Genomic DNA, 22,082 nt, shown 5'->3' on the forward strand with positions numbered 1-22,082 from the left:
ATGGTCCTGCAGTCGCTTGTGGTGGCTCTGATCCACGAGTCGGAATGAAAGGCAAAAGGTTGCTTCGGAACGACCCTTTGGTGTTCCAAGCATGTGAGTTAGGTTTATCCTTGCGAGGTTGGAAAATTCGATTCAGAATCGTCCGCTTCTCATGAAGATTGAGACTGCTTGATCCCTTTACCACATAGAGTAACAAGAGCAATGTTATAATTATCAAAGATGATATTTGGTTAAAGATTTTACCATGCTTGAGTACTTATAGGTGCTCACCTAGAATGGATAACCACCTAGAACCGGAAAGCTAAAAGTTGAAAATTAAGGATCTACTCTTTGTTGCTTTTCAGCTAAAAACTCTACCCAGAACCTGAAAAGCCTGCATAAGTCTAGATACATGGCTAAGTATACCATGAACGGGTAAGTCTTGCTGAGTATTAGCATACACAATCTTGCATTGTAACTTTCTACTTTAGGTAATCCCCCTGATGAGTCAGCTCTCACTATACCGTGGCCCTACCCCCTGCCTGATGGTTGGTCCGTGGAGTGGGATCCGTCCCCAGCCAACACAGATTCTGCCGAGTGATATCATGCCAGGGCTAGTATGATATCCGTAATAACAACGTGTACAGTGTTCGTGTTTTCAAACTCCGCTGCTCTGACTTAAAACTTAAACCGTTTTGTAATAATGTCCCTTCCTTGGGAACAATTGTTGCTTTTATACACTTATGTAATATACCTGCCTGTGATGTAAAGTGTAATGGCATTTGTATCTCTAAACTCGCCTTCGTGCGAGGTACCTTGTTTGATCCTGCTTTCGGTGGTTTATCGGGACGTTACCCGACAGGCCAATGGATTATACCGTTTGAAGCACGATGGAGCCCTCAAGAGGGGACTCGCATACTTGAGCCGGTGTAATTCAGGTTGGTTCTGCTACAGTGACTATACGCGTCACGGAGGTTGACACCATGTTCAGCTCGAAACTTGGTGTCATTCCGGAGGGTCACTGCCAGCCGGGGACGAATCCCACTCCACGGACCAGCCAAACGGGATAGAGGTTGGCCATGTAGGACTATCCGTGGGGTTCTCAAGGGTTATACTTGAAAAATTCACTAGCAAGACTGAGTATACTAATACTCAGCAAGGCTTACCCAGAATTGGGTTATACTTTGCCCATAACTAGACTCATGAAAGCTTAAAATAGTTCTAGGTTTAATTTCAGCTGAAAAGAAACAAAGAGTATGAACTAACTTTCATATTTTAGCTTTCACATTCTAGTTTCCTTAACCATTCCAGGTAAGCACCTATTCTAGACAAACAAGGTAGAGATTAACATCCATCCAAATTATTTTATAATGGTTACTATTCTTACTCTATGTGGCAGAAGGAATAAGCAGTCTCAATCTTCGCGAGAAACGGACGATTCTGAATCGAGTTTCATAACCTTACAAGGCAAACCTAACTCACACGCTTGGAACATCCATCGATAGTTCCGAAGCAACCATTTGCCTTTCATTCCGACTCGTGGAACAGGGCCACCACAAGCGACTATAGGACCGTACGCACACCAATTGTGCAGGACATACGTCTATAGCGCGACTACATGACCGTACTTCTGTCCGCTGCGTGAAACGTACTCCCACACGTCGGTGCGTGAGAGAAACCAAAATATGAGTGGTGGGAGGTATGTCCACTCCTCGGGCCGATTGGTTACTAGGCTTACCGTTTTACCATATTTCACGGCATGTGGCTAGTACTTTCAAACGCTTAGCCACCACTACCACACATTGCGACCTTATCAACTTTTAACAAAATAGACAGGGTAAACCTTCAGGTCATGATACTGCACACGACCCTGTGACAGGAAATCACTTGACTTCTGCCAGTTCTATTAGCAGAGCATCTATGCGATAAGGACTCAGGCACAATACATTGGATTCCTAGGATTTATGCATCTAGGGTTCTATTTCAACTCCTAGACTTAATGCAAGATACAATATATATATATAAGTATGAAATTGTAGTAAATTAAATACTGGGTTATGCACCAGGGCTTGCCTTTTGAGTGGGGTTGGGTTCAGGATTGTCAGAGACTTCCGAACTTTGGTTTGGGGCTTCAGTTAATATCTCGGCGGCGCTCGCAGGATCTTCAGAAAACCCAAGCTCGGGTTCCTGGACCAGCTCATAGATTCCATCATCGAGTGTTGCTGACTCTACATGATATGCAATGATTTAAGTGAGATGGTGCTTGAGTTTAAAGATTTTATTTCACGATAAAGTTGCAATCCAACAAATTAACTAATATAATGTCACACCCGATTTATAAGAACATAAATCGAGCAATCATATATGCGCCAGGATCAAGTCACGCATATATACAACAGAATCATCAAGATATCACAACATGTATCTCGAAATCAAAGCGTATAAATTATAAATGAATATCTTTATTACAACTGAATCAAGAATCAGTTCAAGAAATGCGGAAACGTAAAATAAATACATGAAGAGCAGGGCGCCACAGGGACGTCGACTGGGAGACAAACGCCAAGAAGTCGTCGAAGCCGCTGACGTAATCCTCCACGTTGCCGGGCACTGAGCAGCAGTCGAAGATATCCAAGAGAACAGAAGAGTGAAGAGGCAAGAGTGAGTACAAACTCGTACTCAATAAGTATAACACAAACTATGAGGCTCGAAGGTTAGCTGACTCAACTGCATTAGCTTTTAGATTTGGCAAAATTTTATTAAAGCTAATTACCACAAGTGGATGAATTACCATAAACCCGAACTGCATAAGAAATTAATCAATATTAATTAAGAACTACTGAGAACTATCCAAACCACCAAGATAACCCCACTAATCAGACGGAGGATCTGGGCCGCTCATGACTGTGAGCACAGCTGATATATCAGTTTTACACTCTCGAGAGGTTGCACAACTTTACCCACAAGTCGTGAGCTACGCTAGTTGTTCATCACACTTCCTTAGGTGAGATGGCTAGCAAGCACACTACGAGACCGTTACAAAGGATCACGTTGGTAAGGTGTAACCGCTAAGGATTCTGGATCAGCTACGATGGGGCCCACCTCACGGGGGTACAAGCACACAGCACAGACCAAGCCGGAGGAGCAGGGACCATTGAAGCCTACCACCCCTCTTGCCCACACAGGTAAGTTACTCCCGAACCAACACGACCTAATTAGTAAGTCAAGACCGTCCCATTCTAGTCTTGTGGTTGCGCGGTTGTCCCAAGTTGTCGCTCTATGAACCGGTCCTTATGGAGAGTGGCCAACCAAGTACTAAGCACCGTGCTGGCCCCCTAAACCATGTTTCTATAAAAAACATCTTTTAACGAGACGTGAGCCACTCAAGCACACATCACAGAGGGCCACTCTCAGAATTAAGTTGCATATAACCATTAGTCAAATTAATTACAAAGGACCGAAGTGTGTGAGAGCGCAGCACCTAACACAACTAATCACAATGCAACCCAAAGGATTTTATATAAAGGATAAGGTGGCTAGGAAGTCCTTATAGGCATACAATATTAAAATGCAGTATGAAATTGTATTTAAAAGTGATAGGATGCTCATGTTATACTTGCCTTCCTCGAAGTTCTCCTGCTGCTGCTCAAACTGCTCAAAAGATGGGGGCTCCTGGTACTCTTCCAAAGGCTCAGCGCCTACTCACGATCGCAACGCCAAAACATGGTCCACACATGCACACATGCACAAACAATAGTAAACTATAAGAAACAGTACACCAATACAAGAAAACAGCACGCAAAACTAGTCTAAAGCTATTCTACGCGTTATAACAATCGCGTGAGCATGAAAATCGCCTAAAACGGAGCTAAGACGCGAAATCTAGGGCTAAAACAAGGTCCAGGGGCCTTTATGTAAGAAAATAGGAAAACCAGGGGGTTCTGGACAAAAAACCAGGGGTTTAGGTGCAAAAACTAGAAAGATCTGAGGGCTAACGCGCTAAACAGCCGGGCTGGGCTTCGAACCTCAAATTTGGAAAGCTCAGGGGGGTCCGTGCAAGAAACAGGGCTAAACTGCAATTATTATTGAACTGAAGTGGACCGCGGGTTTAATTCGGTAAAGCGCAGGGTCTCTTTAGAAAAGTTACCGGCGGTGACCGATAGCTGCTCCTTTGACTCGCGCGCGGGACTGATTTGGGCCACTGGATCTACATCGGACGGCTCAGGGCGCGGGGTCGCGAGGGGGCAGCGGCGCTGACCGCCGGAGCTGAGTTTCCGCGGCGGCGCTTCACCGGGACCCGTCGGAGCAGGCGGTCTGGGGCGACAGCGGGTCTTTTGGCCTGCGGTTTGGCCGTAGAGTATGAGCACGGCATGGGTAATCCACTGGTGGGCTCAGGAAGGGGCGGCATCGGCCGGAGAGGATGGCTCGCGGTGACAGGCGGCTCGGGAACTCGCCGGAGACACGCGATCACGCGTTCCCGGGGATGATTCACAACGAGATCAAGCCCGGGAGGCTCAGCATGACACGGGGAACCTAGCTGGGCACTTGCGGAGGTGGACTTGGGCTCGGTTAAGGTGGAACGACGGCGAAGGCGGCTCGGGACGGCGGACAACGCCGGCGAGCGGCGTTCCGGGCGCTACGGGTAGCTAAAGACTATGACATCTGGTGCAAAAGGACCAGGGAGAGGAGGCGAAGCTCACCGAGGGGTTGTGGATGCCGGAGCTGCGGCGGAAGGGGGAAGTCGACGGTGACCGGCGGCGAAGAAGGTTGGGCTCCCGTGGACGAGTCATTGCGGGGCTTCTCCTGGCTGGCAGCTCCTCCAAACCGACTCACGCGGGACCTAAGAAGATGCCTCGGAGGTTAAGAGGGAGAGAAAACCATCGACGGCGAGCAATCGAGGTGGCGGAGGCCATTACCGACACGCAAGCTCGACTCGACTCCTGGCGAAGCAGACGCTCACGGCTCAATTGCCGGCTCGGGGAGGTTCTAGACGACGAGGCGGATCTATTGCGGGGGTTGTGGTGGCCTGGGGCGTGGCGGAGCGGCCTGACCACGGTGAGGCCGAGGTGACCGGAGCGGAGGATGAAAGGGGAGCGGCAGTGCTGGAGGTCTTCGGGGCGACGCAGGGCTAGGGTTAGGGTTCTGGGGCTCAGGAGTCTCCTTTTGTAGGGCGGCGGGGCACCCTCGGCGTGCGGGCCCAGGGAAGAGGAGATCGCCGGAGATCTCGGGAAGAAGTTGCGCGCCGGAGAAGAAAGGGGAAGGGGAAAGAGCTGACTGGCGGGTCCCGGTTGGCAGAGAGAGAAAGAGAGAGGACGCTCGGGGGAAAACTGGGCTGGCTGCTGGGCCGAGCCGGCCCACGCGGGAAGGAGGGGGGAGAGGGAAAGGAAGTGGGCTGCCGGGGGAAAGGGCCGGGCTGAGAGGGGGTTTGGGCTGGATTGGGCTGCCTTCCTCTTTTCTTTCCTTTTCTTCTTTCCTTTTTCTTTTCTACACTCAAACTATTCAAACAAATCTATTTGAATTCAAATAAATTTGAATTCAAACCCCATAAACTCAACACAAGGAAAATAATGCTCCAGCATGAATGCACAATCATGTTGACCTTATAATAAATTTTATTTTCTTGTGTTATAAGGTTACTTTAAATGCAAGATAAATTAGAGAAAGCCCTAGAAATTTTATTTATGTGGCAGAACCAATCTGAATTACACCAGCTCAAGTACGCGAGTCCTCTTTGAGGGCTACCTCGTGCTTCAAACGGTATAATCCATTGGCCTGTCGGGTAACGTCCCGATAAACCACCGAACGCAGGATCCAACAAGATACCTCGCACGAAGGCGAGTCCAGAGATATAAAAGCCATTACACTTTACATCACAGGCAAGTATATTACATATGCATACAAAAGTAACATTAGTGTCCAACGAGGGACATTATTACAAAACAGTTTAAGTTTTAAGTCACAGCAGCGGAGTTTGAAAACACGAACACTGTACACGACGTTATTACGGATATCATGCTAGCCCTGGCACAACATCACTCGGCGGAATCTGTGTTGGCCGGGGACGGATCCCACTCCACGGACCAACCATCAGGCAGGGGGTATGGCCACGGTGTAACGAATGCTGGCTCATCAGGGAGATTACCTGAAGTAAATCAACAAAAGCAAGGCTGAGTATACTAATACTCAGCAAGACTTACCCGCTCATGGTATACTTAGCCATGTATCTAGACTTATGCAGGCTTTTCAGGTTTTGGGTAGGGTTTTCAGCTGAAAAGCAACAAAGAGTAGATCCTTATTTTCAACTTTTAGCTTTCAGATTCTAGTTGATTAACCATTCTAGGTAAGCACCTATAACTACTCACACATGGTAGAATCTTTAATCAAACATCATCTTTGATAGTCACAAAGTTGCTCTTGTTATTCTATGTGGCAAAGGGATTAAGCAGTCTCAATCTCCGCGAGAAACGGATGATTCTTGAATCGAATTTCAAAATCTTGCAAGGGTAAACCTAACTCACATGCTTGGAACACCAAAGGATCATTCCGAAGGAACTGTTGGCCTTTCATTCCGACTCATGGATCAGGGCCACCACAAGCGACTGTAGGACCATACGCACTTCCAAAGTGCAGGACGTACGTCTGTAGCGCGACTACAAAACCCGTACTCCTGGTTGCCCAGCAACACGTATTCCTACACGTCGAAACAAGTAACCAAAAGAACCAAATACATGTGGTGGGGGGTATGTCCACTCCTCGGGCCGATTGGTTACTAGGCTTACCGCTTACCATATTTCACGGCATGTGGCTAGTACTTTCAATCGCTTAACCACCGCTACCACACACTGCGACCTTATCCATTTTAAAAACACAGACGGGGTATCATTTCAACCCTGGTACCTCACAAAACTCCCGTCCGTCATCCTTATAGTGATAACATGAATGTAAACATCACAATTCCTATATCGCGCGAGTGACAGGGAATCACTCGACTTTTACCGGTCCTATTAGCGTAGCAGCTAGTCGGACTCAAGTTCTAGTGTTCAATACATCGGTTTCTGGAATTATGCAACTAGGGTTCCAAACAATTCCTAAGAACTTAATGCATAAAGATGTATATAAATAATATAGTTCGCAGTGTAAATAAGGTAAGGGTTATGTCCGGGGCTTGCCTTCGCTGGTGGGGCTGGGGTCAGTCAAGTTAATATCTTCCGAACCTTGGTTCGGGGCTTCAGAGAATTCCACGACGAGGTTCCCGGGGTCTTCAGAACAAACTCCTTCTGGTTCCGGGATTAGCTGGTAATCTCCGTCGGCGAGAGTGGTTGTTATGACGGGAGCTCAATATCAGAGGAGGACTGCTCATGGCCAGCAGGCGCATGCAGGAGAAGGCCTCACGGCCCAGGACGTTTCCTATTATTTAGGGAACTATTATTATTATTAGAAACTTATTTCTATTTTTTAGAAAGGAGAAGCGATATATAATTGAAAAAACAATTGGATCGGGCTAGGCAGAAACATATTGTTTCCGGCTTCCTGTAGGGAGCCGGGAGTCCAACCCTAGCCGCCACCTCTGTATTCCTCCTCTCACGATCGCTGGCTCCTCGCCGCCGATCAGCCTTCAAACCGCGCCCACCGATCCTTCACACGTACAACCTCCGATCGGTGAGGGGCAGAGAGCAGCAGCATACCAACCTGGTATCAGAGCCCTCCGATCCGATGTCGCTGCCGCTGCCCGCTTCAACCGCGTCGCCGCCGGATGCCAACGTGTCCATGCCGATCCTGTCCACACCGCTTCCGCAAACATCTCTGCCCGCGGGATCGCTGCCGCTGGCCGCCGGGGCTTCATCCTCCGCCGTGGGGGTGATGACCAACGAGCAGCTCACCACGGCCGTCCTCCACCTCGGCAGGATGATGGCCGGCGTCCACGCATTCCTCTTAGGACCGCAGCCAGGCGTGGCACCGACTCACCCGCAGCCGCAGCTGCCGCCGGCGCCCAACCCGCAGCAGCAGCTGCCTTCGCCCGCCTCGGGCGCCGTCTACCCCTACGGGATGCCGCAGGACGGCACGGCGCACACCACCGCGCCAGCCCCGGCGATGTCCCCCGGCGGCGTCCCCATCCAGGAGATCCAGTTCCCCCACTCGCCGTCCCCGCTTCCGCCGTGGCTCACCGACGTCGCGCTGCCAGTCTACTCCTCTGCGCCGGCGTGCCCGTCGGTCCATTCAACCCCTCACATCACAGCGGGCTTCGGCCATGGGGGCGTTCCAGCGTCGGGAACGTTCTATGGCGGCGTTGACGGCCCAATCCTCCACGGCTCCACCTTCTGGTCCGCGCCGGCTGCAGTTCCAGCGATCGGCGGGGCGCCCTCGGCGGCCGCTCCCGAGACGTTCGGCGCGGCGCCCTTCCAGCCTCGGACCTACAAGATCGACTTTGCGACATACGACGGCTCGGTCGACCCGCTGAATTGGCTCACACACTGTGAACAATTCTTCTGGGGCCAGCGCACTCCGGTGGAGCAGCGGACGTGGATGGCCTCCTACCACCTCACCGGCGCCGCTCAGACATGGTACTACGCCCTCCTGTTGGACGAGGGCATGCCGTCCTGGGAGCGCTTCAAGGAGCTTTGCTGCCTTCGCTTCGGACCGCCTATATACGGTTCGCGGCTGGCCGAGTTGGGGCGCCTTCCTTTCCACTCCACGGTCCAGGAGTTTGCGGACCGCTTCCAGACGGTGCTGGCGCACTCCAGGGACATCTCCACGCGCCAAAAGGCGGAGCTCTTCGTCGGCGGCCTCCCGGAACACATTCGGGTCGACGTCGCGATGCGCCCCCCCCCGACCTCCAGACGGCCATGTTTCTCGCCCGCACCATCGAGACACGGGCTCTAGCCGCAGCAGCGCCTCCTCAGCAGCGCGGCGCCCGCCCTCCCCCGCGGCTAGCCTTTCCCCTACGCCAACAGGGGGCGGCCGCGGCCCCGGCTGGCGCACCAGCGCTGCCTGCGCCGCCCGCAGCCGGCACTGCAGCACCGGGCGCAGCAGCCCCGGCGGCACCCGTGCGGCCGTACCGTCGACTCTCGCCGGCCGAGATGCAGGAACGCCGTCGTCAAGGCCTCTGCTACAACTGCGACGAGCAGTACGTGCGTGGGCACGTGTGCCCCCGCCTGTTCTTCCTGGAGGCGGACGATTTCCTCGACGCCGATGAGGAGGCGGCAGCCGAGGATGCGGCCGCGGCCTTGCCCGCAGATGCCGCCGCCGCAGCGGACGCTCACGCTCACGCTCTTGTGGTTTCTGTACACGCTCTTGCAGGCATCAGGACGTACCACACTATGCTCCTGCCCGTGACGATCAAGGGCGAGCACCTCCTCGCCCTCCTGGACACCGGCTCCACCCACACTTTCCTCCAGGGCGCGGCCATGCGGCGCCTTGGTCTCGCTCCTCAGGGGGCGACCAGCTTCGCATTACGGTGGCCAACGGCGAGCGCGTGCCGTGTGAAGGCATCGCACGCAACGTGCCCGTCGACATCCATGGGGCGCCCTTCTCCATCAACTGCGTCAGCCTCGCGCTCGGCTGCTTCGACTTCATCCTCGGCGTCGACTTCCTTGGCACGCTGGGCCCCCTCACCTGGGACTTCGAGGGGCTCACCGTATCCTTCCTGCACGAGGGCCACCGCGTCACGTGGCAGTGTGTGGGCGCCCCGGGCGCGCCCTTCCAGCAGCGGTCGCTGGTAGCGGTAGCTTCGGACCCGCACCACCCGCTGCTGGACGAGCTCCTATGTCAGCACGACGCCGTCTTCGACACACCACGCGGCCTTCCACCAGCCCGCCCCTACGACCACCGCATACACCTGCTGCCCGAGACCGCACCGGTGGCAGTGCGGCCGTACCGGTACCCTCAGTTGCAGAAGGACGAGCTCGAGCGGCAGTGCGCCGCCATGCTGGAGTAGGGCATCATCCGCCCCAGTACTTCTCCGTTCTCGGCACCCGTGCTCCTCGTCAAGAAGGCGGATGGGTCGTGGCGCTTCTGCATCGACTACCGCGCGCTCAACGACCGTACGTCCAAGGACAAGTTCCCGATCCCGGTGGTTGACGAGCTCCTCGACGAGCTCCACGGGGCCACGTACTTCACCAAGCTCGACCTCCGCTCGGGGTACCACCAGGTGCGCATGCACCCGGCCGACATCGAGAAGACGACGTTCCGCACCCACCATGGCCACTTCGAGTTCCTGGTGATGCCGTTTGGGCTCTCCAACGCCCCTGCGACATTTCAGGCATTGACGAATGATGTGCTCCGCCCCTTCCTCCGCAGGTTCGTGCTGGTTTTCTTTGACGACATTCTGATCTACAACACGTCGTGGTCTGAGCACCTGCAGCATGTGGGCCTCGTCTTCACCGCCCTACGAGCCCACGACCTCTTTCTGAAGCGGTCGAAGTGCTCCTTCGGGGCCCCCTCCGTCACCTACCTCGGCCACGTCATCTCCGCCGACGGCGTCGCTATGGACAGCGACAAAGTGGCCGCGGTCGCCTCGTGGCCGCTACCGCGCTCTCCACGCGGGGTGCGTGGCTTCCTGGGCCTCGCCGGCTACTACAGGAAGTTCATCCGCGACTTCGGCTCCATCGCGGCACCACTCACACATCTCCTGCGGAAGGAGGCGTTCGTCTGGACGGCGGAGGCGGACGAGGCTTTCGCTGCCCTGAAGCAGGCGCTCTCGTCGGTGCCGGTTCTACAGATGCCCGACTTCGCGCGCCAGTTCGTGGTCGACTGCGACGCGTCCGGCACCGGTTTTGGGCGCCGTCCTACACCAGGGGGGCAGACCCCTGGCTTTCTTCAGTCGACCCTTCGCCGCCCGCCATGTCAAGCTGGCGGCCTACGAGCGAGAGCTCATCGGGCTGGTGCAGGCCGTCCGGCACTGGCGCCCGTACTTGTGGGGGCGCCGGTTCCTCATCCGCACCGACCACTACAGCCTGAAGTTCCTCCTAGACCAGCGGCTGTCCACCGTGCCTCAGCACCAGTGGCTCAGCAAGCTATTCGGGTTTGACTTCACCATCGAGTACCGCCCCGGGCGGCTCAACTCGGCGGCCGACGCGCTGTCCCGCCGCGACGAGGAGACTGCGGCGCTCTGTGCCCTCTCTGGGCCCTCCTTCGACCTCTACGCCGACATTCGCCGCGCCACCGCGACCGACCCGGTCGCGCGCGACCTGCTGCAGCAGCTGGAGGCTGCGTCTCTGGGCGAGCCGTGGGCTGCCGACGACGGCTTCCTCCTCCACGGCAAGCGCATCTACGTGCCTGCCACCGACGACTTGCGCCACCAGGTGGTGACCCTGGCTCACTCGGCTGGACACGAGGGGGTCCAGAAAACCCTTGTGCGCCTCCGCGCGGACTTCTACATCCCCGGCGCCCACCAGCTGGTGCACGACTTCGTCCGCTCCTGTGACGTGTGCCAGCGGAACAAGACGCCGACCACACAGCCGGCCGGCCTACTTCAGCCCTTGGACGTTCCGTCGCAGGTGTGGGCAGATATCTCCATGGACTTCATCGAAGGGCTGCCGAAGGTGCACGGCAAGTCCGTGGTCCTGACGGTGGTGGACCGCTTCTCGAAGTACGCCCACTTCATCGCGCTCAGCCACCCCTACACCGCCGCCTCCGTCGCCCGTGCCTTCTTCGACGGGATCGTGCGCCTACACGGTTTCCCCAGCTCCATCATCAGCGATCGCGACCCAGTCTTCACCAGCAATCTCTGGCGCGATCTCTTTAAATGTGCAGGTGTCAAGCAGCGGCTCAGTACGGCCTTTCACCCCCAGACGGACGGCCCGTCCGAGGTCGTCAACAAGATCATCGCGATGTATTTGCGCTGTGCGACAGGTGATCGGCCTCGCTCGTGGGTCGACTGGCTATCCTGGGCGGAGTACTGCTACAACACCTCTTACCACACGGCACTCCGAGCGTCACCGTTCGAGGTTGTGTACGGCCGACCCCCGCCGCCCCTCCTGCCACACCACGCCGGGGCGGCCTAGACAGAGGCGGTGGACGCCATGCTGCGGGACCGCGACGCGTTCCTGGAGGAGGTTCGCGAGCGTCTTCTTCAGGCCCAGCAGTACGCCAAGCGCCACTACGATGAGCACCATCGCGAGGTGGAGTTCGATGAGGGCGCATGGGTGCTGCTCCGACTTCGCCACCGACCCACCCATGCGCTCGCTTCGCCGTCCAAGGGCAAGCTGCGCCCACGCTACGCGGGGCCGTTCCAGATCGTCGAGCGCATCGGGCCGGTGGCTTATCGTCTCCGACTCCCCGCGGACGCGCGCCTGCATGACGTCTTCCATGTGGGGCTGTTAAAGCCTTACAACTCCGCCGGCTCGCCCCCATCAACGCCGGCCGTGCTGCCACCGGTTCAGGACGGGCGACTGCTGCCAGCCCCTGCGCAGGTCCTGCGCGCCCAGCTCCGTCGCGGCGCGTGGCACATCCTCGTCAAGTGGCAAGGCCTTCCGGAGGACGACGCCACCTGGGAGCCCCTGGACGACTTCAAGACTCTCTACCCGGATGTGCAGCTCGAGGACTAGCTGTTTGTCGAGGCAGGGAGAGATGTTATGATGGGAGCTCAATATCAGAGGACTGCTCATGGCTAGCAGGCGCATGCAGGAGAAGGCCTCACGGCCCAGGACGTTTCCTATTATTTAGGGAACTATTATTATTATTAGAAACTTATTTCTATTTTTTAGAAAGGAGAAGCGATATATAATTGAAAAAAACAATTGGATCGGGCTAGGCAGAAACATATTGTTTCCGGCTTCCTGTAGGGAGCCGGGAGTCCAACCCTAGCCGCCACCTCTGTATTCCTCCTCTCACGATCGCTGGCTCCTCGCCGCCGATCAGCCTTCAAACCGCGCCCACCGATCCTTCACACGTACAACCTCCGATCGGTGAGGGGCAGAGAGCAGCAGCATACCAGTGGTCGAGTCTACATGATGTGCAAAAGTATAAATTATGGAATGCATATACTTTTAATTTAATTTACAATAAAGTTGCAATCCAAATAAAAGAATATTACATTTCGACAAATAACCTAACTACCCTGCACTGGGCAGTCATTTATCGGGTATTAGTTGTTTTATCTAAACCCATTAAACAACAGGGTTGATTACACTAATCTTCTAACTAGTAGTGGCATAGGGTAACAGGTTGGGGTGTGTTTCTAATAATTATATTAAATAACTTTAGTTATTTGTTATATTAATTATTTATATGAAACTTATGTTACTATTACATTATGGACTAATTAGACTATGTCCAATTTGTTTGACACCAAATCTTTGGTTGGAAATCTAATAACAGGTTATACTATTAAAGAACAGTACCCTAAAATATTTTCATGATTTTTTGAGAATTTAAATTTATAAATATTAATTATATAAGGTGAACCATACATTATTTATAATTAAACTTGTACATTAAGAAAATAGTACTTAAGTACTCGGATAATTATTTTTCTTAAATTCTACATGTTAAAAGAAAATTAACACAACTGGTTTCAAAATTTTATCATTTTTCTATCAAATATTATGCATTTCCTAAGCCTACAAGTAACTAAACTTAACATTTAAATTAGAGTATAAAACATTCAGAAACTGAAGTTTATCTTTTAAGTAAAGTTGTATATCTTTAACTAAGGATTCCAACAAATTTTAGTTTGCATTTTTATGATTTTTCCCCGAATTGATATAGAATTTCAAAGTTGGCAGCATAATTACACAAGAGGTCCTTCGGTTACTATTCATCTGAGTCTAAGGGTGTGCAGATAGCCCCCTAGGTTTTTGATCCTTCTAATCTGAGGTCCCTGGCTACAGACAGGAGCAGAGCAAGGCGAGGGCGGTCATGTTCCGGCGACGGCGATCACCGGCGGCGAGGTCCGAGGGTAGGGAAAGTTTTAGGGACTCACGGGGGTTCGAAAGCACCACGTGTCGAGGGTCGTGGAGGTCGGAAGAAGAGATTCCGACGAGAGCCCGAGGCGGCGGCGGAGAGGTCACCGTCGGCGGTGGTGCTCCGGCGGTGAACGTCGGCAGGGGACCTGCGCATGAGCTTCAGTAAGTCATGGGGAACGTGTAGGTACAACTAATTGGATGCAAACGTGTCGGATTCGAGGTGACCGACGGAGACAGTAGCGGCGGCGGCGAGGAGGAAAGCCGGCGAGCTTCGGGAGGGCGATGTGCTGGACTATAGAGCCAACGGATGGGTCGTGGAGCTTCACAAGGATGATGTGGTGCTGGCTAGGGGGTTGTGATGGCGCGGGAGTGCCCGGAGCGAGCTGCCCACGGTGGGGCCGAAGGTGACGACGGCAGCGCTCGTCGGAGGCGAAGCTACGGTTGCAATTGGGAGGCAACAGGGGGTCAACGAGCACGAGCGAGCATCGGGGAAGCTTGCGTGAAGATGGATTGGGGCGGAGGAGGTCTGGTGATGGCTGCCCACGGGAATGCCGTGCGCGGCTGGAGCAAGAGGAGACGGCGGCGCTTGAAATAGAGCGTAGGCGTCAAGGGAAGGCTGTTGCACGCGAGAGACAAGAAGTTAAGGCCCTGCGGTGAGCTCTCCACGGCGACGAGGAGGTGGCGGCCGGCGGAGGCTCGGGGTAGTCGTGGCGCACGCGCGAGAGGGCAGCAGGGGAGAGGAAAGAGGTCGGGGCAGGGAGGAGACAACGCGTGGGCACTTGCAGGAGCTGGAGGTGGAGCTTGGGGTGCGGCGCCGGCGGTGAGCGGTGATGGCAGGAGCGGAACAGAGGGGGAAGCGGCGGTGACAGAGGAAGAAGAAGCAGGGAGGTGTCAGGGGGATTTGTTTGCGATTTTCAAAAAGTTCAGGGACCTCTCGGTAAACTAAGATTTCCCACTGCTACAAAGGTCAAATGAGAAAATACTCAACATGAAAGTTGTAGAGTTTTTCAAACTCTACAACATTGCTTTAAGGCTTGGGTTCAGAAACTCAAAGTTTACAGCTATTTAGATTGCATTTTGAAACAAAGATGGAACCTAAATTTGATCAAATTTTGGGCATGTTTACAATTTTTCTGGTTTGTCATGATTACTTGTATTTTTACACATTAACCCTTAAGTAAATCTCAATTTTACTTTTATACTTTAATCATTTCACATGTAAACCCTTATATATTTGTGTTAATTACACATAGGTCCTTAGTTTTATACAAAGTCTATTTCTCTTAGGTTTTAACTTAACATTTGTACTTTTCATCTCTATGGTCATTTGAATTTGACATTTAATAGCATTTTTACCCAATTGCACATAAGGACTTATATAATTCATAATTTACAAATATACCCCTAGTTCTCTGTACAACTCATATACACCATAGCATGCATACAACTCACTAATACCTAGTGTCTATATCTCTAATTACCTAAATGTTACAACCTTCCCCCCTAAAAAGAATCTCGTCCTGAGATTCTGAAGCTGAACAGAATCAGATGATTAGATTTGGGACTTGGCTTGAAGGAAGTCTGGGAAATTTCGTTGAAGATAAGACTCTGTCTCCCAAGTTGCTTCTTCCTCGGTGTGATGATCCCATAAGATTTTATACATCTTAACTACCTTTCTTCTGGTGAGCCTGTCCTTGGTATCCAAGATTTGAAGAGGTCGTTCGATATAAGATAGATCGGGTTCAATCTCAATGGCACAAGTTTCCACGATTTCTGTGGGTACTTTGACACATTTCTTAAGCTGAGAGACATGGAAAACATCGTGAGTGGCAGCCAATTGAGATGGAAGGCGAAGTTTGTAAGCCACTGGGCCACAAACATTGAGGATTTCAAAGGGTCCGACATATCGGGGTGCTAATTTCCCTTTTATACCAAAAAGTTGGACACCTTTGGTAGGAGACACTCGGAGATAGACAAAATCCCCTACTTGAAATTGCAGAGGTTTCCTCCTCTTATCTGTGTAGCTTTTCTGTCTGGACTGAGCGGTTTTAAGATTAGATTGAATAACCTTAACCTTATCTTCGGCTTCAACGACTAGGTCTGGTCCGAAGATTTTGCGTTCACCGGTCTCAGACCAATTTAATGGAGTTCGACATCTGCGACCGTATAACGCTTCAAAAGGAGCCATCTGAAGACTAGCTTGATAACTGTTATTGTAAGAGAATTCAGCTAGAGCAAGGCACTTGTCCCAGCTTGTACCATAGTGAATAATACAAGCGTGGAGCATGTCTTCAAGGATTTGGTTAACTCGCTCAGTCTGTCCATCCGTCTGAGGATGATACGCAGAGCTTCGTATCAGTTTGGATCCAAGAGCTGATTGTAACTGTTCCTAGAAGCGTGCAATGAACTGGGGTCCTTTATCAGAGATGATAGTTTTAGGAACACCGTGCAATCGAATGATTTGATCTAAATAGATCTCTGCATACTTCTTAGTTGAATAAGTGGTATGCATAGGAAGAAAATGAGCTGTTTTTGTGAGTCTATCAATGATTACCCATATGAAGTCATGCTTTTGAGATGTGTTGGGAAGACCGACAATAAAATCCATGCTAATGTCTTCCCATTTCCATGACGGAATAGGTAGTGGTTGAAGTGTACCAGAAGCTTTTAAGTGGCTGGCTTTGACTCTCTGGCAAGTATCACACTCAGATACATATTTAGCAATTTCCCTTTTCATTCTGGTCCACCAAAAATGTTGTCGTAGATCTTGATACATTTTGGTGCTACCAGGATGAATAGAGAATTTGGATAGATGGGCTTCATCAAGAATTTGTTTACGCAGTGGATGATCTTTAGGTACAACAATGCGATTGTTGAACCATAGGACTCCTTGATGATCGGTGTGGAAACACTTATATTTGTCTTCTCCCAGAGATAGCTTTGATTTGATGATTTTGATACCCTCATCATGTAGTTGCGACATGATGATTCTATCTCGAAGAGTAGACTCAATGGATAGTAAATTCAGACTACCTTGAGGAATGATCTCTAAATTGAGTTTTCTCATCTGATGGCAGAGAGTGTCACTGAAAGTTGCTATGGATAAACAATGATAGTGTGCTTTGCGGCTAAGGGCATCCGCAACCACATTAGCTTTGCCTGGATGGTAGTGTACCTCAAGGTCATAGTCTTTAATCAATTCTAACCAACGCCTTTGCCTCATATTTAGGTCAGCTTGAGTGAAAATATACTTGAGGCTCTTATGGTCAGTGTAGATATTACACTTAGCACCCATAAGATGATGTCTCCAGATCTTGAGAGCATGGATAACTGATGCCAATTCAAGATCATGCATTGGATAGTTTTGCTCATGAGTCCGAAGTGCTCTTGATCCATAGGCAATGACCCGATTGTTTTGCATAAGGACACATCCAAGGCCAATTCCGGAAGCATCGCAATAGACATCAAATGGTTGAGTGCTATCTGGCTGAGCTAGCACTGGAGCAGTTGTTAGGAGTTTTCTCAAGGTATGGAATGCTTCCTCACATTTGTCATTCCAGCAGAATTTAACTTCTTTCTTTAATAGCTCAGTCATGGGTTTAGCTATTTTGGAAAAGTCTGGAATGAATCGGTGATAGTATCCCGCCAATCCAAAAAAACTTCGAATTTGATGGACTGAAGTTGGAGGTTTCCAGTCCATAACCTCCTGGACTTTGGTTGGATCAACCGATATGCCTTTACTAGAGATAGTGTGTCCCAAAAATTTCATACTATCTAGCCAGAATTCACATTTCAAGAATTTGGCATAAAGGCGATGATCACGTAGTCGTTGAAGAATGACACGTAAATGATTAGCATGGTCTTCTTTAGTTTTGGAGTATATTAGAATGTCATCAATGAAGACCCCGACGAATTTGTCGAGTTCCGGCATGAATACTGAATTCATGAGATACATGAAATATGCCGGTGCATTAGTGAGTCCAAATGACATAACCAGATATTCATAAAGTCCATATCTGGTCAAGAAGGCCGTTTTTGGAATGTCACAAGGCCTAATCTTGATCTGATGATAACCAGAGCGTAAGTCAATCTTAGAGAAGACCTTAGCTCCGGCTAGCTGATCGAACAAAATGTCAATGCGGGGAAGAGGGTACTTATTTTTAATGGTAACCGCATTGAGTGGACGGTAATCAACACATAGCCTTAGGCTATTGTCTTTCTTTTGGACAAAGAGAGCAGAGCAACCCCAAGGTGAGGCACTTGGGCGTATATAACCTTTATCAAGAAGATCTTGGAGCTGAATTTTTAGTTCTGCTAATTCATTTGGAGGCATGCGATACGGCCTTTTTGAAATAGGAGCAGTGCCCGGTTGAAGTTCAATGACAAACTCGATGTCTCTATCTGGTGGCATTCCAGGCAAGTCGTCTAGAAAGACATCGGGGTATTCACATACTATAGGAATATCCTTGACTTTGATATCTGTGATAGTATAAGTGCAAGGGTGCAGACACTCTGGCTGAGGCAAATAAAGGGTGGTGATCCCATAGTATGGTTGTCGGTGTTTAACCGGCTACCCACCGAGGGATATACCCAAGGTGGTATGTTTTGGGTGAGGAGACGCCGAGATCAGGAACTCGAAGGTGCAAGGAACACAAGACTTAGACAGGTTCGGGCCGCACGGAGCGTAACACCCTACGTCCTGTATGGTGGTTTGTATTCCCTTTGGTGTAGAATGACCTAATAATCTTCTCGTTTTGAGAGGGGTCCCTGACCTCCCTTATATATCCGAGAGGCCAGGGTTACAAAGATACTAACCAATACCAGCTAAGGAATCGTACCAGAACATATCTCGAGTAGATTCCCCCTGTATCGGTTAGCCTTATCTCTTATTTAAACGGAATGAATAAGAGATAAACAAGATGAATAAGAGATAAGACGGACTTAATCTCTTAGATCTCTTTAAACTACGTTATGTGCCCAGCCCGGTGGCCCCGGGTCTGACAAGCCCCCGAGCTCTTCGTAGCTGAGTACTGCAGGCTTATCGAGTACTTTCGAAGTAATCTTCGACTTCTTCTGGATCTTCGTCTTGAAGTCCTTCTTCGAGTACTTGCTGGGCTGCATCGAAGCTATGAGGTGCTCATGCCCCGAATTTTTGTTATGGTGTGCGATTTGAAAGTCGCACTCCATATGGAGTAGCCCCCGAGCCTTAGGTTGAATCGGAGAATCAGGCTGAGGGTCCCATTTGTCTGTAATCCTCCTTATTCGTCAAAGAGATTTGAAAAATAAGTAGTCGATGCCACGTATCCCGCAGCCCCCGAGCCTTGAATCCAAATCCCACAAAATTTGGAAATAAGGATCCAAGAGTCGTGGCATGCAGTGTTACTCTGGAATCCCGAGAAAAACTCTTTGCCTTCTGCATAGTGAAATTGAGCCTCCCGCTGGTTTATTTAACCACGTGGTGACTTAGGGTTTCTTCTGCACTCTCAGTCTTCATATGAGTCGTCTTTGAGTAGTTTTGCAGCGTCCAGCCCCCGAGCTTACGAGCCAGGAGAGCCGAAGGAGCCATGTTGAGTAGTGTGCATCGCCCAGCCCCCGAGCCTAGGAACTAGCGGAACTGTGATGACACGCCGTCCTGCCTGGAGGGTTGTTGCCGAAGCTTGATCTAAAAAAAGACAAGGCATACATTATGTAGCATAATGCAAAGATACGGAGTAGTACTCAGTAATAATGTGAAGACACCAAAATTTATTCGATGTAAAAATTTCGCGTCTTGCTCTTGTTAGGCCATGTAATTTCCCCGGGCAGTTAGCCTGTTACGTTTAAGCACCTGATCCCTGATGGCCGTAGACCATAGCGAGCTTAGCCGCATGCACGCATAGGAGCATAGGCTTACAGAAGAGTCGAGGTTTCACGGATTAAGGCGTATGCTACTCGAGTACTTTAGCAACCGTTAAGAGAAGACAAAGAAGTCGTCATGTGACAAAGAGGATGCGCGGTGCGCATAAAGTAGTCGGCGATGTGTAGCTCTGGAGGGTTTCGTGCCCATCGAGAGTCGTACACGGATAAGTAGTTGGCGAAGTGTAGCTCTGGAGGGTTTCGTGCCCACCGAGAGGCGTACCCAAAAAGGTAGCCGATCTTGTGAAGAACAAGTCGGAAAAGGTATAAATCACTTAGCTTGATTCGTGGACGAATGTCGACGAAGCCGTGGAGCTCGTTGATGAAGCTGCGATGATTTATTGATGAAGCTCGACTAGTCGGAACCGATTCCGACTAGTTTTCAAGTCGAGACGAGTAGTTGATGTAGTCGTCGGCAAGCTGCCGATCGTCCTCGCGAAGTCGAAGTAGTCGAACTCGTTGCTGCCGCGCGCGGATATCGCGGCACAAGCCGAAGTTGAGCCGGGTCGTCGAGGTCGACGGCCGCGGTGCATCGATGTTGCGGCGCGAGGTGAAGTCGAGCCGAGTAGTCGAGATCGATGTAGCCGTTCGCTGAAGGATCCGATCTTGAACTCGATGAATCGATCCGTCGATGCACATGCGTGAAGGTAGCAATCCGCCACCTGGCAAACTAGAAAGATGCCATCGAGTTCGCCGGTGGATCTTCAACGCGCTCCCCTATCTGGCGCGCCAGCTGTCAGTGTTTAACCGGCTGCCCACCGAGGGATATACCCAAGGTGGTAAGTTTTGGGTGAGGAGACGCCGAGATCAGGAACTCGAAGGTGCAAGGAACACAAGACTTAGACAGGTTCGGGCCGCATGGAGCGTAACACCCTACATCTTGTATGGTGGTTTGTATTCCCTTTGGTGTAGAATGACCTAATAATCTTCTCGTTTTGAGAGGGGTCCCTGACCTCCCTTATATATCCGAGAGGCCAGGGTTACAAAGATACTAACCAATACCAGCTAAGAAATCGTACCAGAACATATCTCGAGTAGATTCCCCCTGTATCGGTTAGCCTTATCTCTTATTTAAACGGAATGAATAAGAGATAAACAAGATGAATAAGAGATAAGGCGGACTTAATCTCTTAGACCTCTTTAAACTACGTTATGTGCCTAGAACGGTGACCCCGGGTCTGACAATGGTGAATCAATTTCGACAACTCGGGAAGAAATATCTAGCCGTACTTGATGTTTAGTCATCCAGTCTGTCCCAAGTATAATATCAATACCCTCCAAACTTAGTAAAACCAAATCAGTTTTGATTTCTTTACTACCTAACTGAATTGGCACATTTCTACTCATTTGGTTGGAGGTAATATTTCCTCCAGGGGTAGAGATCATATATGACCCCTGGGTAGAACTAAGATCGAGCCCTATTCGGGTACCACAGTTGTTACTAATAAAACTATGTGTTGCTCCCGAATCAAATAATGTAACAACTGGTTTGTGGTGAATAGAGAATGTACCCGACATGACGGGAGCTCCATCGGGAAGTTCTGCCAGAGTGGTGAAATTAATCCGCCCTTGCCGGACTTGCATTACCGATTTTTTGCCCTTGTTCTGGTTACCCTGAGTAGAACTCTGCCCTTGATTAGGTTTCTTGGGCTACGGACAATCTCTGATGAAATGATCCGCGCTTCCGCAATTGAAACAGCGATAATTGCTGCTTCTCTGTGGCACTTGTTGAACATTTGGCCGTGGGCCAGATTGTTGTAGTTGTTGCGGAGGAGCAGGAGGTCTGTACCTTCCTTGCTGTTGGGGCGGCCTGAACACCAATCTACCGGTTGGGGCATTCTGTTGCGGTGCTCTGAACGGTGTATTGGGAATAACCCGATACCTCGGTGATTGAGCACTCGAGGGTCCAGTAGGGGTCTTTCTTTTCTTCTCAGCATGATGTGCTATGATGCAATCTTCTTGAGTTAAAGCCATATTAACCAGCTCGCTGAAAGTGTTAGCCCTCACAAGATTCAGGCGTTCCTTGAGCTTGGTATTAAGGCCTTGATGGAAACGATCTTGTTTCTTGGCATCATTATCCGCATGATATCCCGCATATTGACACAAATGATTAAAACTCTGTGCGTACTGCAGGACTGTACTGGTGCCTTGAGTAAGTGCCAAGAATTCATTCAACTTCCGCTCCAGCAATCCTTCAGGAATATAATGTGCTCTAAAGGCTGCTCGAAATTCATCCCAGGTGATAACATGCCCTGCAGGTTGCATGACGAAGAAATTATCCCACCAGATCCGAGCAGCACCACG

The 22,082-nt window shown here is 50.7% G+C and overlaps 1 protein-coding gene across 1 annotated transcript; it reads left to right on the forward strand.

The window, feature by feature from the left end:
• Window positions 1–7,692: 7,692 nt before the first annotated feature.
• On the forward strand, window positions 7,693–8,859 carry LOC112878593 (skin secretory protein xP2-like). The gene has a single exon (XM_025942850.1). The coding sequence runs from the start codon at window positions 7,693–7,695 to the stop codon at window positions 8,857–8,859; it is 1,167 nt and encodes a 388-aa protein (XP_025798635.1).
• Window positions 8,860–22,082: the final 13,223 nt, after the last annotated feature.

The sequence above is a fragment of the Panicum hallii genome, unplaced genomic scaffold, assembly GCF_002211085.1.
Source record: "Panicum hallii strain FIL2 unplaced genomic scaffold, PHallii_v3.1 scaffold_46, whole genome shotgun sequence".
Lineage (NCBI taxonomy): Eukaryota > Viridiplantae > Streptophyta > Magnoliopsida > Poales > Poaceae > Panicum > Panicum hallii.